This window comes from Panthera leo, chromosome D1, assembly GCF_018350215.1.
Source record: "Panthera leo isolate Ple1 chromosome D1, P.leo_Ple1_pat1.1, whole genome shotgun sequence".
NCBI lineage: Eukaryota > Metazoa > Chordata > Mammalia > Carnivora > Felidae > Panthera > Panthera leo.
In genome coordinates, this window is record NC_056688.1 from 61,724,660 (window position 1) to 61,742,668 (window position 18,009).

At 39.7% G+C, this 18,009-nt stretch overlaps 1 protein-coding gene across 1 annotated transcript; it reads left to right on the forward strand.

The window, feature by feature from the left end:
• Positions 1 to 6,169: 6,169 nt before the first annotated feature.
• On the forward strand, positions 6,170 to 7,175 carry LOC122200459 (olfactory receptor 52D1-like). Its single transcript, XM_042906082.1, has one exon. The coding sequence runs from the start codon at positions 6,214 to 6,216 to the stop codon at positions 7,168 to 7,170; it is 957 nt and encodes a 318-aa protein (XP_042762016.1). The 5' UTR covers positions 6,170 to 6,213; the 3' UTR covers positions 7,171 to 7,175.
• The last annotated feature ends 10,834 nt before the right edge of the window (positions 7,176 to 18,009 follow it).

The following is an 18,009-nucleotide window of genomic DNA, read 5'->3' on the forward strand; positions in this document are numbered from 1 at the left end:
GAGATCAGTCGAATAAGCGTCGGACTTCAGCTCAGGTCATGATCTCAAGGTTCATGAGTTCTAGCCTTGCATCAGGCTCTGTGTTGACAGTGTGGAGCCTGCTTGGGATTCTCTTTCCCTCTCTCAGCCCCACCTTCACTCTCTCACTCTCTCTCAAAAATAAATAATCTTTAAAGAATTTCAGTGATCTTAGAAGTCATTTATACTTTAAGCCTAATTTTCTCATCTAGTCCACTGTCTCATCTAGGCAATAAGCAAAGGAACACTTAATTCTCCATTTAGAGCTAGTCTCCTCTATGAGTCATTATATCACTGTACGACTTGCTGAAGGCTTGCTTTCGCTTCTTACACATATTTAAAAGCAACAATGGCTTTGGAGCAGAATATTTTGGCAGTGTTTGTATGTTCTGAATATAAATATATTATTAAGGAAATATGACAGTGGGAGTGGTTTTGTCTCTTTCTTCCCCGATCCAAATTTAAATGTGTCAAAGTTCTTAATGGAGAGTTAGATGATAGAAAATGAAAGAAAGATTCAAATACCAAAGATCTCTTTCTTCACATGTTTCACTTCAGAACATTTTTGCAATTGTGACTGAATGGCTATCATTAGATTATATTGTTAACTAGAAAGAAAAATATAATCCCATATAGGTGAATTGTGACATTTAGAACTTGTATATATAACTGACATGTTTTTATGGCCTACAATATTTTTAAAAAATCATGGAAGACTTTAAACATGAAAAAGTCATGTCACATGTATGTATGTGTTTGGTTTGAGAAGACGTGAATTAGAAAACTTATGTTTCGTTCAAATAAACACCATTTTTATGAGTTTTATGAAATATTTTGAGTTATATACAATCCAAAAATGATGTAATCTATTGAAATGTTTCCTGTTTTCTCAGTGATATACATTTCTCTTACATTTAATAATAATTAAAAACTTATTGTAAGATATAGCAAAACAAGTGGATTTATTTTTATTTTCATATATGATTTATATGTACTCAAGCTCCCAGTGTCATACAGGTTATAACATATGCATACACACATACGAATCACAGGGTTTTTGTGTTAATTGCTAAGCCATTGTCTCTCAGCTTCAAACCCTTCTGTGCTCTGCTTAGGGATGCCTAGGCTGGGACCACACTTTCCCTCCACCTGCTGGCTGGCTGTTAGAATCTGCCCGAAAAAGGCAGTAGAGGCTGATTAAAGAGCTCGGGCAGGGCTAGGGGATTTGTCTATCCTATGCACACTCTGTTCCTGTTAGTGTCACTCTAGCATCCGCTGTTTTCCTTGGCTGTCCAGTTGATTCTCATAGAAACAGTAGGTTCCAAGTGACATTTTAAAATTGCCCCTTACTTTGAACCAAGCTCATCATGTCCCTCATGTATAACAGCGCTGCCTGGCTGGAATCCCTCCTCAGAATCCTATTACCAGCGCACCCTCTTTTGCCAGAACCTCCTCTTTTAGGACCATTGCTGATTACAGCTGTTACTCTCAATTATAGCTTGATTGCCATAACACAGAAACAAAACTCCTTCCATCACAGCTAAGTAACTTACATAACTACGAGTTCCAAGATTTTACTTTTAAAAATAAAATTAATAGGCGCCTGAGTGGCTTAGTCAGTTAAGTATCCAAGTTCCCCAGGTCATGATCTCGTGGTTCATGAGCCTGAGCCCCAGGTCGGGCTCTGTGCTGACAGCTCAGAGCCTGGAACCTGCTTCTGATTCTGTGTCTCTTTCTTTCTCGGCCCCTCCCCTACTCTCTCTCTCTCTCTCTCTCTCAAAAATATAAATAAAACATTAAAAAAAATCAAAATCAAAATCAAATTAAGAATAAGCATGAACCCCACTTCATTGAATCAATATTGACTTGTGAATACATGAGGTGATTTGGAAGAAAGTAAAAGCTCCATCCACCTCATTAAGGAATAATATTTCCAAAACAAAGTAGCCCTATGATTATTATTCAGAAATTTTAAAGATTATCATATTGCTTTTATTAATGTATTTTATAATCATTGTTATAATAAAACATTTTAACATTTGGAGACTAGTGTACAGGAAATAAAGCAATTGCTTATTCTTCGACAAGAATAGAAGAGTTATCATAACGACATTCAAGCAAAAAAATACATGTGGGAAAATGGAGTTACTTCAAACAGAAAAAGCATAATGTCAAATTTCTGACAGCTAAGAAAAGCTTGCTCAAATACTTTTAAGTGGATAGTGGTGAATTACAAATTTCAAGGGCATACAGTGTCCATAGGATGAATTAAATATTGTCATAGGAATTTAATTTTTAAATGGCAAAGTTCACAATATACCAGAAATTGCATCCTTTTCTACTCTTCAAACTTTTAATGATAATTCTTATAGTCAAGTTAAAGTTATAGAAGGTAATATCATGTTTTGAATATTATTTTAGGAAATCTCCATATGAAATGTTTGAAAACCTCTAGATTGAAATAATTCAGAGGAGATAGATCTGTTACAAGGGGAGAGAGTGAGTATTTTTAGACATGGGAGAAAAATGAACTATCCTGGAAAGGTCTTTGACAGAGGGAATCCTTGGTGCAGAGACCAGAGAGATGGTTGGAGTTAGGGAGCTGAGAGGATCTACCTAGAGCACTGATGTCATTTCCTACCAGGCCTGGCTTCATGGCAAATGAGCAGGACAGTTACATGGTGCCCATGCTCAGAAGGGCCTTGTGCTCTTCTCAAAGCTCTGCTGTCATCATAATGAAATTCTTGGTAATTTGATCTTTGAACTTGTGTTTTGTAAATGAAGCCTACAACACAATCATGTATGCGTGTTTCACCACCATTATTTGCTGCAGATAAGCATAGAATTATGGTGGATTCACATTGAAAGTGAGTTCCAGGAGGCACAGAAATAAAGAGAAGAGAAGAAAGCAAGGCGACGAGGAGAGAAAAGAGATACAGAGAGACAAGAGGGAGGATAAAACATCAAAGTATACCAGACATTTCATTTCTATTTCTTGACAAAGTCGTCAAGGAAGATTCTCCTTATTTCTTTCTCATTTTTTCACCACCCCCTTTCTTGTTCTCTTTTTCAAAGTGTGCTTCATGGACCAAGTCCCTGGAGGTCGCCACTTTGCTTTACACACCTGAGCATCACAGACAGCCAATAAATAAGTTCACTCTTCAAACCCATTGCCCAGGGGAGGCTGGGCCATAGAGCTGAGCTGAAGACATTCACTGAGCCCAGAAAACTCAGGTGAGAGAAAAGATCAGCTATTTCAACCCAGATTACACATTCAGCCCCCTCTGCTCCCTCATCCCACACCCACCCAAACCTGCACAGAAACACAACTTTCTCCTCCTTCAGTCACACTGTGGATTCAGTTACACACCTCCAGCACAAGACCACCCTCTGTCCACCCAGCCTCACACTCAAGACATCTCCAACACAGCTCGAACCTCAGCATGCCCCACCTGCAAGTGTGTGTCTACCACACAGGTATGGTCTTGAAATCAGATTCCATCAACTGTGTTGTTGGAATGAAAGAATACAGACTGAGGTCTAGGTAAGACAAGGGAACACAAGGACACACTCTAGGACAATTTTGGGAAGACACCCCCATTGTGCACTAGAGTGACACTCTCTCAATATCCTTCTCCCATTACTTCCCAGGGGGAAAAAAGTCCAATTCTGATTTTACCATAGTTTTTTCCTCACCACATCTCAGAATGTCTAGAGTACTAGTATCGTATCATAACCACTTGAAATCTTCCTTAAGGGACAAGAATAGGCTGGCAAGAGAAGGGAGATAAGATGGTGGTGATTCCAGCTCTCTTCCCTCCACCATCCAAGCCTCTCTCCCTTAGTGTTAAGGCTCATGTCAAGGCTGAGAAAATCCATTGGTGTCATCAGTGAAAGAGTCTGTGCAAACAGGAGGGGCTCCCTAATTCTCCTCATCTCTTTGATATTCATTAATGCATCAAGTGACTGCAGCCTTATGAATTGTTATTAGACAAAGTGCCTTGTTTGAAAGAGATAGGAATTCAGATATTGGTCAGATTCATGAACACTTGGGTGAAGTAAAACTTGAAACTCTGAATCAGCACACGTAAATCAGGCGCCTCATTTCAGTTGTGCTTCATTTGTGCTTCAGTTGTGCTAATGACTTAACACGCTTTGTGATGTGGATGACATCAGTTTACTTCTCTGGACCTTGTCTTCACATTGATTAGGGGTGCAAATGATGACTATATTTTTTCCAGAAGGTTTTTCAGAAATAAAGAAGTGCAAAGAATGGAGCGATTGTTTGGGGTGTCTAATTTTTTTAATCTCGTGAACATTATGTTTGCTCAACCAGAAACTTTGTGAAGATACTAAACCACGATGCCATTTCAAATTTATAGATGGAAAAAAAAAAGAGGGCCCAAATCAGTTATGGGATTGTTCCAGTGCCATAAAATGAGCAGATAGATAAGAGAGGATGACTATAGAGTCACTAATTTTTCCAAATTAAGACTGGCCAAAGAATTGGAAGATTTGTTCAAAATCACAAATCAATTTTATTAGAGAATCAGAACTAAAATTCAAATTTCTCAGAATCCTGTACAGATTTCTTTTTAGTAGACCATATATTTACTAGGGAGAACATTTGAAAATACTGTCTAGACTTCTACAACAAAAACAAATTCCCCTGCGGTGCCTGGGTGGCTCAGTTGGTTAAGCGTCCAACTCTTGATTTTCTCTCAGGTCATGATCCTAGGGTAGTGGGATGGAGCCCTGTATCAGGCTCTGTGCTGAGCATGGAGACTGCTTAAGATTCTCTCCCTCTGCCCCTCTCCCCCGCTTGCTGTCTCTCTCTCGTTCTCTCTCTCAAATGAAAAAACAACAACAACAACAACGACAAACAAATTTCCTTTCCAAAATGTTTTCATTGTGAGCAACAATAGGACACTCAATTTCCTCCCGAGATCTGCCTGTCAGCACTTGGTATTCTGACCTAACCTCAGTATCCAGCCATCACACGGGGAGGCATGCAGGACCTCAGGCTGGCTTTGCCATAGTAGAGAGTGCTGTCTCTCAGCTAGAATGTCTCATGTATGTCTTGCTTTCTTCTACTATATCCTGATGAATTCTCAAATCATTGTAGATATGTAAGCATATTCAGTTAGCCTAATCTCTTTCTAGGCATTAACGGTGAGATAGAAACTATAGTTACATGGTGTATATCATTGTAGACACATTATATATCAATGTAGACACATTGGACAGAAAATAAACTGGATGAACTATTATATCCTAAGTCCAAAAGCCAATGTTATGTCACATTGGCTTTCGTGAACATTGAGTCTTTAGTGAACACTGATCAAAATGTCTAGGTCCAGACATGGGCATAGTCAGTGTGGAGGTCGCAATTGCATAAAGACATAGTCTCAGCCAACGGGATTTTGTAAAGTAGTAGAAGGATGAAAACACAAACAAACAAAACAAAACAAAAAACTTAAGGGCCAGAAGAAAGGGAGGGCTTCTAGGAGGCAGAAAATTTTTCACTGAAGCTTAGAAAAAGAGAAGGGGGGAAATAAAACCAAAGACTCCATGAGCATGGAAAAGGCATAAATGAAAGAGGCAAGGAGCAACTGTTGATGTGAGTTGACCAAAGTAATAAAGGATGGATAGGATGTGTAGGAGATATGTCATACTGTATCAGATTGGAAAGATGCTTAAATAGTTAGGTTGGTGGTTGGAATATAGACCTCAAAACATGATTGATGAGGGGCGCCTGGGTGGCGCAGTCAGTTAAGCGTCCGACTTCAGCCAGGTCACGATCTCGCGGTCCGTGAGTTCGAGCCCCGCGTCAGGCTCTGGGCTGACAGCTCGGAGCCTGGAGCCTCTTTCCGATTCTGTGCCTCCTTCTCTCTCTGCCCCTCCCCCGTTCATGCTCTGTCTCTCTCTGTCCCAAAAATAAATAAAAAAAAACAAAAAACAAAAACAAAAACATGATTGATGAGCACAGATATTAGCAAACAGAAAAAAAAAACAAAACAAAACAGCATATATGTGATAGAGTCTTTCAATATTCTTGAATAAGTTAATAACAATAAATATTTTTCTCAACATAAAAAAGATTATTTCACAGAAAGTTCATCATTTTATGTGAATGATGTTACAGGGAAGGCATTCCATTACCCCTTGGATAAAGGCCTTTATTTACCAAGCAGAATGCCTGCTTCCAACATCAGTGATGACAGTCTCCCAGGCACACTCATCCTGACGGGCATCCCAGGGCTGGAGTGGGCCCACGTCTGGATCGCCATCCCCTTCTGCACCATGTATCTGGTAGCGCTGGTTGGGAATGCTGCCCTCATCCTGGTCATTGTGACAGACAGTGCTCTTCATGCACCCATGTACCTCTTCCTGTGCCTTCTTTCGCTCACCGACCTGGCTCTCAGCTCTACTACTGTGCCCAAGATATTAGCCATTTTGTGGCTTCATGCTGGAGAGATTTCCTTTGGTGGATGCCTGGCCCAGATGTTTTGTGTCCATTCTATCTATGCTCTGGAGTCCTCAGTTCTTCTCGCCATGGCCTTTGATCGCTACGTAGCTATATGCAACCCACTGAGATATACAACCATTCTCAACCATACTGTCATAGGCAAAATTGGCCTTGCCAGCATACTCCGTAGTATAGCCGTTGTCTCCCCATTCATCTTCCTGCTGAAGCGACTGCCTTACTGTGGTCACCATGTCATGGCCCACACATACTGTGAGCACATGGGCATCGCTCGCCTGGCCTGTGCCAACATCACTGTCAATATTGTCTATGGGCTGACTGTGGCCCTGCTGGCTGTGGGTCTGGATTCCATCCTCATTGCCATTTCCTACGGCTTTATCCTCCATGCTGTCTTCCGCCTTCCATCTCAAGATGCCAGGCACAAGGCTCTGAGTACCTGTGGCTCCCACCTGGGGGTCATCCTGGTCTTCTACATTCCTGCCTTCTTCTCCTTCCTCACCCACCGCTTTGGCCAGCACCGAGTCCCCAAGAATGTGCACATTTTTCTGGCCAACCTGTACGTGCTGGTGCCTCCTGTGCTCAACCCGATCATCTATGGGGCTAGGACCAAGGAAATTCGGAGCCGACTTCTGAGACTGCTTCACTTGAGGAGGGTCTCAGTATGACTTCTGAGTGGCTGTTGGAAATGATAAAGAACGGTAAATGATACTTGGTAAAAGATAAAGTAAATGATAAAGGTAAAGGATGATTGTTTAGAACTTTAACATGGATGGAAGCCTGTGATGTGAGAGGCAGAGTGACATGGTAGGAAGTACTGGAAGAGAAATGGTCACATAAATTGGATACATTGAATAAGATGTTGAATGTGCCCCTTGATCAATTCTGAATTGCCCAGAATGAGATTAAATTTTTCTGTCGTCTCAGTAGGGACTAAAATTTGCCAAGAAGCAATGCTTCCCCAGCAGAAGTTCATACTATAGCTCATGGTAGAATTATTCTACTGGGAGGTGAAGTGATAAACAAAAACCAGAACATTTGAAATGAATATGAATTGAACTCCAAACCTTTGAGCAATGATTAAGAGCACATGATCATAAGGACTATAATCAGAGGGGCTGGATTTGACACTGAGTTATCCACTCACTAATTTTTGTGTTTTGAGCTATTGCGATATCCTTCTGTGCCTATTTAGGTCAACTATAAAGGGGATAATAATATCTAACTCCTGAGGTTGTTGTGAGGGTAAAATAAATTAGTGACTGAATGTATAAAGCTTAGAATACTGTCTGAAGCATAAAATGCTCAATAAAGAAATGTAACATGTAAAAGTTATGTAACTTCTCAAAACATTATTTTAGTTTTAACTCATCTAAGAATAATTTTGTATTATCTCATCTGACATTATTTTTGTCATGATGCTATATAACTGCTGTATAAATTTAGACACTGCTTGGCATATAATTAGCGCTCACTGAAACCATGTTTTCTCCCCTTTACTATCCACTCCTCTGATTGTGAGGTCCATCTTCTTTTAGCCACAAATTTATCCCTTATTAAGGATATACAGGAGTCCCAGAATGTTCAGAGGATGTTATATAAGGATGTTCAGAGTCCCAGTGCCTTTCTGCATAACCCTTGTTCATTTTAGTAACTAAATATATCTTTTAAATTTATCATACTTGAAGTTTTTTGTGATTCTGTTAATTAAAACTGTTCACCAGATTGGGAGAGTTTAACTGTTATTTCTTCAAATATTCCTTCTTTTCTTTCTCTCTGTCCATTCTGCTCCTTTCATACATTCATACATATATGTTAGCATTCTTGATGATGTCTCATAAGTCCCTGAACTTCTGCTGACTTCCCTTCCTGCTTTTTCTTTCAGTTACTCAGACTGAATAATCTCCATTGACCAATATTCATGTTAGGTCTTTCTTTCTTCTGTACTGTCAAATGTACTGTTGAGCCTTATGGTAAGTTTTTTTTTTTTTTTAATTTCAATTATAGTACTTTGTAACTCCAGACTTCACGTATGATTTTTAAAAAATAGTTATTATCTCTTTACTGATATTATCACTATCACAAGTTCCTTTAGTTCATTGAGTATATTTAAAATAGCTGATTTAAAGCATGGTTTATTAAGTCCAATATTTTGGCTTCCCTGGGGACAGTTTCTCTTGTCATTTTTTCCTGTGTATGAGCCATTTATTTCTTTTGATGACCCATAACCTGATGAAAACTAGACATTTTAAATAATATCATGCACAACGCTGTGAATCACATTTTCCACTTTCCCTAGAATTTGTTTTTGTTGCTCTTTGTTGTTGTTATTGCGATTAGCATTTGCTTAGTGATTTTCTGAATTAATTCTGTAATATCAATTGTTTATTAGGTGTAGCGACTGATGTCTCTGCTGAGTTATTTCAGGGGTCAGCTAATAATTGGAAAGAGATTTCCTTACATACCTAGAAGCAGTAACTCTTTGTCTTTGCTCAGAAATCTATACGCATGATGGAGCACAAATCCAACACTTAGCCATTCACTATGGGCCTCTATGCCCATAGTGAGACTTGCTTGTGCACAGTCTCAAGGTGAGCCAGGGATGAGGTCTGACAGCTTTCTCATGGGCATGTGCAGAGCCCTGACATGCACATGGCCTTCTATACTTCAGGGATATGTCAAAAATATTGAAAGCTCCTGTAAATATCTCATTCTTCAACTTTTCCTTTTTAGCTTTTTGGTTAATTTATTACTTTCCTGAAGTGTTACCCACTATCATAGGAAGCTGCAATGTTAACTGATTGCCTTTAATTATTTTTGACAATTATCCATATGAAAAAAGGATGTTTGCATTAAGAGAGATAAGGATCAGATCAAATAGAGACAGCCTTGCAAGAGTGGTCCTCACAGGAAGTATCAGACAGACCAAATAAGGACAATTTTCAGGAAAGGAGATTTTGAAAGAAGTCCAGCTCCAATCTGCTCCCTCTAGATGTCACCAGGTTATTGGTTTTCACTGCGCACTCTGGTTGTTTTTTTTTAAGGGAATGGGAATTAAAGTATATTAGAATGACACAAAGCCACTGATATTACCCAAAATTCAATCATTTTTCCTAAATACAATCTCCTTGAATAGATGTAAACCTTGCTTTAATGTCTAGAATTCTGAACAAGTTGATTCAGACCATTTTTGCCCATTTTCTCATTGTTTCAATGTTAGAAGAAAATTTCCAAGGTCCTTACTCTGCCATTTTCATAGATGTCACCACCATTCTCCGTATTATTTCTTTACTGGGGAAGACATGCGAGCCAAAAAAAAAAAAAAACCATTAGGGAAAAGGGAGGAAGTGGTTTTTGGATCAGACCTGTTATGAATACTAGGTCAGCCACTTATCAAGTAGATGATGGTATCTAAACAACGATTGAAACCTTAGTTTCCTCATCCTTAGGAAAAGAAATATCTTGCAAACCTCCTCATTATGCAGTTGTGAGTATCTTATGGATTATTTACTTAGGTTTCAAGATGGCAGGAGTTAGATATTATTTTCCTTCACCATCATCTACTCCCTTTGTGGGACAATGATAGGACAGACAGGGTAGAGATTAAAGAACTTGTCTCCTGTCAGTTGTGGATGTTCTTAGGCAGAAATTCTGGACTGAGAAGGGAACTTCTGACTTCACAGATGGACAGGCAAATGTGCATATATCTTCCTGTCACTTTTCTCCTAGGGGCACTGCTATTCTCAGCCCTGGTTTCAAATCTTCCACTCCTCTTTGACTATTTACTCTCATCCCCGTGTACATTTAGTTGTCAAGTTTCATAGCCTTTCTACAAACATTCCTGCCCCTTCATTTATGCCATAGCTGCCCAAGTGTAGATTTTTGGCATCTGAATTACCAAAGCAATCTCCTAATTTTTCCCTACACATCTCTGCCAGAATGCATCAATTTCTTCCCTTGGCTGACAGAGTGATCCCTCTAAAATCCAAATATTCCTTGTGAATTCATCAAAGCATACACATTATCCTTCTTTCAAAATTGGGTAACGACCAAGGTGTGAATCATCCTTCAGGTCTCAGTCTTAACTCATCTCTCTACTTCTACCTACTGATTTTTGGCTAGAATACTTAATCTTCTTCCGTTATTGGGCAGTAAAAGAAGTGTGTATATTATAGCCTAGTGCAAGTTGCTATACCATCTGTTGCTCAAGGTCATGCTTATTTGCCATAGGATTCCTTTATGTCTTCTTTCCTGGGATTCATTCACTCCCTCATGGACAATATTTTAGTAATATCGTACCATAAAACTGTGTGTCCACTCTCACTGCTGACCTCACCATTACTGTTTGTGCTGGATTTTCACTTGTGAGACTGACAGTTGATTGTTCCAGGTTTCTTTTTTTTTTTTTTTTTTTAATTTTTTTTTTCAACGTTTTTTATTTTATTTTTGGGACAGAGAGAGACAGAGCATGAATGGGGGAGGGGCAGAGAGAGAGGGAGACACAGAATCGGAAACAGGCTCCAGGCTCCGAGCCATCAGCCCAGAGCCTGACGCGGGGCTCGAACTCACGGACCGCGAGATCGTGACCTGGCTGAAGTCGGACGCTTAACCGACTGCGCCATCCAGGCGCCCCGATTGTTCCAGGTTTCTTGATTGTGTTTCCTTTCTTGGATTACTAACTGCCACACGTCTTTGGTCCTCCTCCTATTTCCATGTTTACCTTTCTTCAGTTTCCATTACAAATGTTTCTCCTATTTTGTCTCCTAAATACTAACATTCTCCATGCTCTTTCTCAGCCTGCTTCAATGTTGGATCTGTGTATTCTCGCCAGATGATCTTGGAAAACATCAGATTTCAAAGTTACATCTTTAGTTATAATTTATAATTACTTTTCAAGTAATAGTTTGGCATTTATAGTTGGACTCTTCATATAATTCAAAAGTCAACATGTGCCAAATATGAATGTAAACTTGTTTTTTCTAGTACTTTTCTCAATAAATGACATGATTTTTTTTGTATTTGTGTAGCTGATCAGTATTACTTCGGCTTCTCTGAAGAGGAAGAATCAATAGGATGATTAGATAGATAGTAGATGGAGAGATAGATAGATAAACAAATGGATTTATTATAAGGAATTGACTCTTGTTCACATAATTGTAGAGGCTGAAAAGTCTCATGATTTGTCATGTGCAAGATGGAAACTGGGGAGCTGGTGGTGTAATGCTATCTAAATCTGAAGGCCTGCGAACGAGAGCAGCTGAAGGTAGAGATTCTAGTCCACTTCTGAGGGCCCAAGAATCAGGAGTACCAAGAACCAGAAAAGATGATGTTCCACCTGAAGCAAACAGAGGAAGCACCTAGGTTTTTCTTCCTCCCAATTTTTCTCTATTCAGACCTTCATTGGTTGGGATTATGTTCCCTGATGTTGGGGATGACAAACTGCTTTATTGAGTCCACCAATTCAAATGCCAATTTCATCCAGAAACACTCTAAGAAGCACACATAGAAAACTGTTAAGCCATCGATCCAGTATCCATGGAAACCAGTCAAGAGAACACATAAAATTAACAATTACACTGTCTAATCCAGAGCAAGTGTCCTTTGCACGTATTTTTTTCATTCATTCCCCATATCCACTTCAGTAGTCACCAAACCCTAAATATTCTACATCCTGAGTATAAGTCAGACAATTCCAAAGGTGCAATGAATTTTTGAGATGACCCCTAGTGGGGAAATAGAGGAAATTAACCAGAGCAGGCAGAATGATTGCTGGATAAAGCTAAGGTTTGAGGCCAGAGATATTCCTCATTCATTGTGTTAATTTGTCGATGGTTATGAGTTTTATTCATAGTATTTTCTAGATGATTGTATGCCACCAAAAATAAAACAAAATAAAACAAAATAAAAATAAAATAAAATAACCCTCATATGTTGAACTTCTAACCCCCAATGTAAATGTGTTGGAAGACAGCATTTCAGGAGGTAATTAAAGTTAAATGAGGTCATAAAGTTTGGGCTCTAGGCTGATAGGATTAGTGTCTTTCTAAGAAAGGCACCAGAGAAGATCCCTCTCTCTGCTCATGCTCAGAGGAAAGGTGAAGTGAAGGCAGAGTGCTGTCTGCAAGCCAGGAAGAGAGTCTTCACCAGAAATTGAAGCCTACCTGACCTTTCTCTTGGACTTTCTAGAGTCCAGAACAGTGAGAAAATGAATGACCATTGTTTGAACCATCCAGCCTATGGCACTCTGTCACAGCAGCCCCAACAGATTACTACAGCGTTCCCCATTACGAGAAATAGAAGCAGAGGGGCTGCATGGTGATATTTATCCAGGTTAGGAGCCAGAGAGCTACTCTGAAGGAAGGACAAATCCTCCCCTGCCAGACAAACAATCTCTGGTGGGAAGTTTTTATCATTCTTGCTCTGTTAGGATTATGATTGCATAGTGGAAAAAATTCTGTGTTCTTAAAATCATTTATACTTCAAGCCTACTTTTCTCATCCAGTCCTCTGTCTCTTCTAGGCATCATGCAAGGGAACAATTTCAATTCTGGATATAGAGGCAAGTCCTCTTCATGAGTCATTAAATCACCATGCACTTGACTATGGCTTGCTGTGTCCGGTTATGCATATTTATTTTAGAGCCACGTATGATTTTGGATCAGAGTATTTTGGCAGTGTTTGTATATTCTGAATATAAATATACTATTAAAAAATCAGCAGGGCAGTGGGAATCGTGTTGTGTCTTTCCTCCCCGATCTAAAGCTAAATAAGTCATAGTTCTTAGTGGGGAGTTACATGAAAGAAAATTAAAGAAAGATTCAAAAGGTAAGGATTGCTTTTTCACATGTTTAACTTCAGGTCGTTTTTGCAATCGTAATTAAATATCTATTATTAGATTATTTTGCTAATTAGAAAGAATAATAATTCCAAATGGGTGACTTATTACATTTAGTACTTGTAAATAAACTGACATTTTTAATGAACTATTATATTTTTCAAAATTCACTACATGACTTTTAAACATGAAAAAATTAAGTCATGTGTATATGGGATTGGTTGTAGTGAAGATGTGCATTAGAAAAGTTATGCATTATTCAATTAAACACTATTTTTATAAATATTATAAAATATTTTTGAGTTATACTCAATCCTAAAATTATTTAATCTTATGAAATGTTTCCTGTTTTCTTAGGGATACATGTTTCTCTTACATTTAATAATAAATACTTACTGTAAGATATAGCAAAACAAGTGGATTTTGATTTTTATATGTGATTTATATATACTCAGTCCCCCAGTTTATATAGTTTATAACACATGCATGCACAAATATGAGTCACAGGGTTTTTGTGTTAATTGCTAAGCCATTGTCTCTCAGCTTCAAACCCTTCTGTGCTGTGCTTGGGGATGCCTAGGTTGGGACCACACTTTCCCTCCACCTGCTGGCTGGCTGTTAGACTCTGCCAGTAGAGGGCAGTAGAGGCCGATTAGAGAGCTGGGGCAGGGCTAAGGGATTTGTCTATCCACACTCTGTCTATGCACACTCTGTTCCTGTCAGTGTCACCCAAGCATCTGCTGTTTTCATTGGATATAGCAATTGATTCTAATAGAAACAGTAGGCTCCAAGTGGCAATTTTAAATTGCCCCTTACTTTGAACCAACCTCATCATGTCCCTCATGTATACCAGCGCTGCCTGGCTGGAACCCCTCCTCAGAGTACCCACTATGAAGTCACTCTCCTTTGCCAGAATCTCCTCTCTTAGGACCATTGCTGATTACAGCAGTTACTCTCAATTATGGCTTAATTGCCACAACACAGAAACAAAACTCCCTCCACTCCCAACTACGTTACTTACATAACCAAGGGTTCTCCCAGCTTACTTTTATAAAAGTAAAATTGAGAATAGCTAAGCATGAACCCCACTTCATTGAATCAATATTGACTTGTGAATACATGAGGTAATTTGGAAAAAAGCAAAACTCCATCCACCTCATTAAGGAATACAATGTCCAAAACAAATTAGTCCTATGATTATAATTTACAAAACATAAAGATTATTATATTGTTTTTTTAAATATATTATTATAATGATTGTTATAACAAAACATTTTAACATTTGGAGCCTATTGTTACAGTAAATAAAATAACTCCTCGTACTATTACAATTATATGAGTTATCATAATGAGATATTCAAGCAAAAATACACATGTGGGAAAATGGACCAACTTCAAAGAGACAGAGCAATAATTTCGAATTTCTGACAGTTAAGAAAAACTTGTTCATATACTTTTAAATGGGTAATGTTGAGTTGTAAACTTCTAGGGCATAACGTTTCCATAGGATAGATTAAAAAGTGTCCTAAGGGGCTTTTATTTTTAAATGCCAATATTTACATTATAATAGAAATTACATCTTTTTCTACACTTTAAACTTATTTTTTTTTTAATTTTTTTAACGTTTATTTATTTTTGAGACAGAGAGAGACAGAGCATGAACAGGGGAGGGGCAGAGAGAGAGGGAGACACAGAAACTGAAACAGGCTCCAGGCTCTGAGCTGTCAGCACAGAGCCCAACGCGGGGCTCGAACCCACGGACCGTGAGATCATGACCTGAGCCGAAGCCGGACGCTTAACCGACCAAGCCACCCAGGCGCCCCTACCCTTTAAACTTCTAATGATAAATCTTACAGTCAACTTAAAGTATGAAGGAAATTGGGGTGCCTAGGTGGCTCAGTCGGTTGGGCGTCCGACTTCACCTCAGGTCATGATCGCACAGGTCCTGAGTTCAAGCCTTGTATTGGGCTCTGTGCTGACAGCTCAGAGCCTGGAGCCTGCTTCAGATTCTGTGTGTCCCTCTATCTCTCCATCTCCCCCACTCATGCTTACTCTCTCTCTCTCTTCTCTCAAAAATTAATAAACGTTAAAAAAATGTTTAAAAGTAAAAAAAATAGAGTATGAAGGCAATGCAGTGTTTTGAAAATTCTTTTAGGAATTTCCCATATGAAAAGATTGAAGACCATTACAATGAAATAATTTGAGAGGAGAAAACTTGTTACAAGGGAAGAGAGTAGATTACTCTTAAATTATGGGAGAAAATACAGTTAATCCTGGAAAGGGCTTTGACAGAGGGAATCCTTGGCGCGGGGAACCAGAGAGATGGCTGAGTTAAGTGATCTGAGGGGATCTACCTAGAACACTGATATCATTTCCTGCCAGGCCCAGCTTCAAGGCTAATGAGTGGGGCAGAGGACAGTTGCACAGTGCCCAGGCTCAGAAGGGTCTTGCGCTCTCCTTAAAGCTCTGCTGTCATCATAATAAAATTCTTGGTAATTCGATCTTTGAACTTGCGTTTTGTAAGTGAACCTATGGTACAGTGATGCATGCATGTACCTGCCACCCTTATTTGCTGCCCATGAGCATGGAGTTTTGGTCTATTCACAGTGAGAGGGAGTTTAAGAAGACACACAGAAATAAAGAGAAGAAATCAAGGAGACAAGGAAAGAAAAGAGAAACAGAGAGATGAGAGGAAAGGATAAAACATAAAACAAAATATACCGGATGTTTCATTTCCACTTTCCTGGCAAAGTCATCAAGGAAGACTCTCCTTCCTTATTTCTTCCTCATTTTATCACCCCCCCCCCCTTGTTCTCTTTCTCAAAGTGTGTTTCATGGACCAAGTCCCTGGAGGTCGCCACTTTGCTTTACACTCCTGAGCATCACAGACAGAGTCAATAAATAAGCTCACTTATCAAGCCCATTGACCAGAGGAGGCTGGGCCATAGAGCTGAGCCGAAGACATTCACTGAGCCCAGAAAACTCAGGTGAGAGAAAGATCAGCTACTTCAACCCAGATTACACATTCAGCCCCCTCTGCTCCCTCATCCCACACCCACCCAAACTTGCACAGAAACACAGCTTTTACCTCCTTTACTGTAAAACCAGATACACACCTCCGGCACAAGCTGTCCCTGGACGAGCTGTCCACACAGCCTCACACTCAGGACATCTCCAACACAGCTCCAACCTCAGCATGCCCCGCCTGCAAGTGTGTGTCTACCACAGAGGTTCGGTCTTGAAATCAGATTCCAACAACTGTGTTCAATGAAAGAACACAGAGTTAAATAACTGAGGTCTAGGTCAGAGAGGGGGACTCAAGGACAAGACCCTGGGACATTTGGGTGGATGCCCCCATTGTATACCAGGGTGGCACCCCCTCAATATCCTTATCCCCTCACTTCTCAGGGGGAATAAATCCAACTCTTCTGTAACCACAGTTTTTCTGCTCTTCACAACCCAGAATATCACAGAGTACCACTATCTTACAATAACCACTTAAAAACTTCCTTCAGGGGCAAGAATAGCCTGGGAAGAGAGGGTGTAGCCGCGCACTGAAGATATTCTCAGACACTTTGAGCAGACGTGCAGGGCTGCCTCTGCCAGAGAAACAGCAGCGACAGCAAAAGCAGCAAACTGCACATAGTCTTTATTTTATGTTCGCCAGGTATAAACATCAAACAATGTTACAGTCTGGGAGGAAAACACAAAGAGCCTCCAGACATAGACCAAACACACATCTGGTGTTTACCTGAAAGCATGCAGGGAAGGTGTGCAGTTCAAGGACTGCTAGGCAATTACAGTGGGTCTGTCCCCTGACTGGCTCCTGGGGTGGGGGATCTTGGGGCTCTGTTCTCATGGTGCCGTGGCATTCTACAGCCTTGAGACCAGAACATCGCTGGTGTTTCAGCAATTACCCCATTCACTTTCCCAGGGCTTACAATACACTCTCTACAAATAACCCTACAGAGGGAAAGAGAAAGAGAGCTCTCTGCCCTCCACCATTTAAGCCTCTCTCCTCTAGTGACAAGGCTCATGTCAAGGCTGAGCCCAGGGCCAGTTGAGGTCATCAGTGAAAGAGTCTGTGCAAACAGGAGAGGCTCCCTAATTCTCTTTACCTCTTTCTTATTCAGGTAACAAATAAAGTGATTACAGCCTTATGAATTGATATTAGACAAAGTGCCTTGTTTGAAAAACATAGGATTTCAGATATTGGTCACATTTATGCACATTCGGGTAAAGTGAAACTTGAAACTCTGAATCAGGACGCGTAAATCAGGACCCCTCATTTCAGTTGTGCAATTAGCATGCTTTGTGATGTGGATGACATCAGTTTACTTCTCTGGACTTTGTCTTCCCACTGATTAGGGGTGCAAATGATGATTATACTCTGTTTTATCCAGAGGGCTGTTAGGAAATAAAGAAGTTGAAAAAAGGGGGGGTGATTATTTGGGGTGTCAAAATTATAAATCTCATGAATATTACTTTTTGCTGAACCATAAATTTTGTTAAGGTAATAAATCACATGATGCAATTTCAAATTTAGAGATGGAAAAAAAAGAAGTCCCAAATAGATTGTCGTATTTTTCCAATGCCACATAATGAGCAGACCTCAGAGGAAAGAATGACTAGAGTCATTGGTTTTTTAAATTAAAACTGCCCAAAGAAATGGA

What these genes read in the sequence shown, in the direction of transcription:
- LOC122200459 (XM_042906082.1), top strand. Translation starts at nt 6,214, where the DNA reads ATGCCTGCTTCCAACATCAGTGATGACAGTCTCCCAGGCACACTCATC.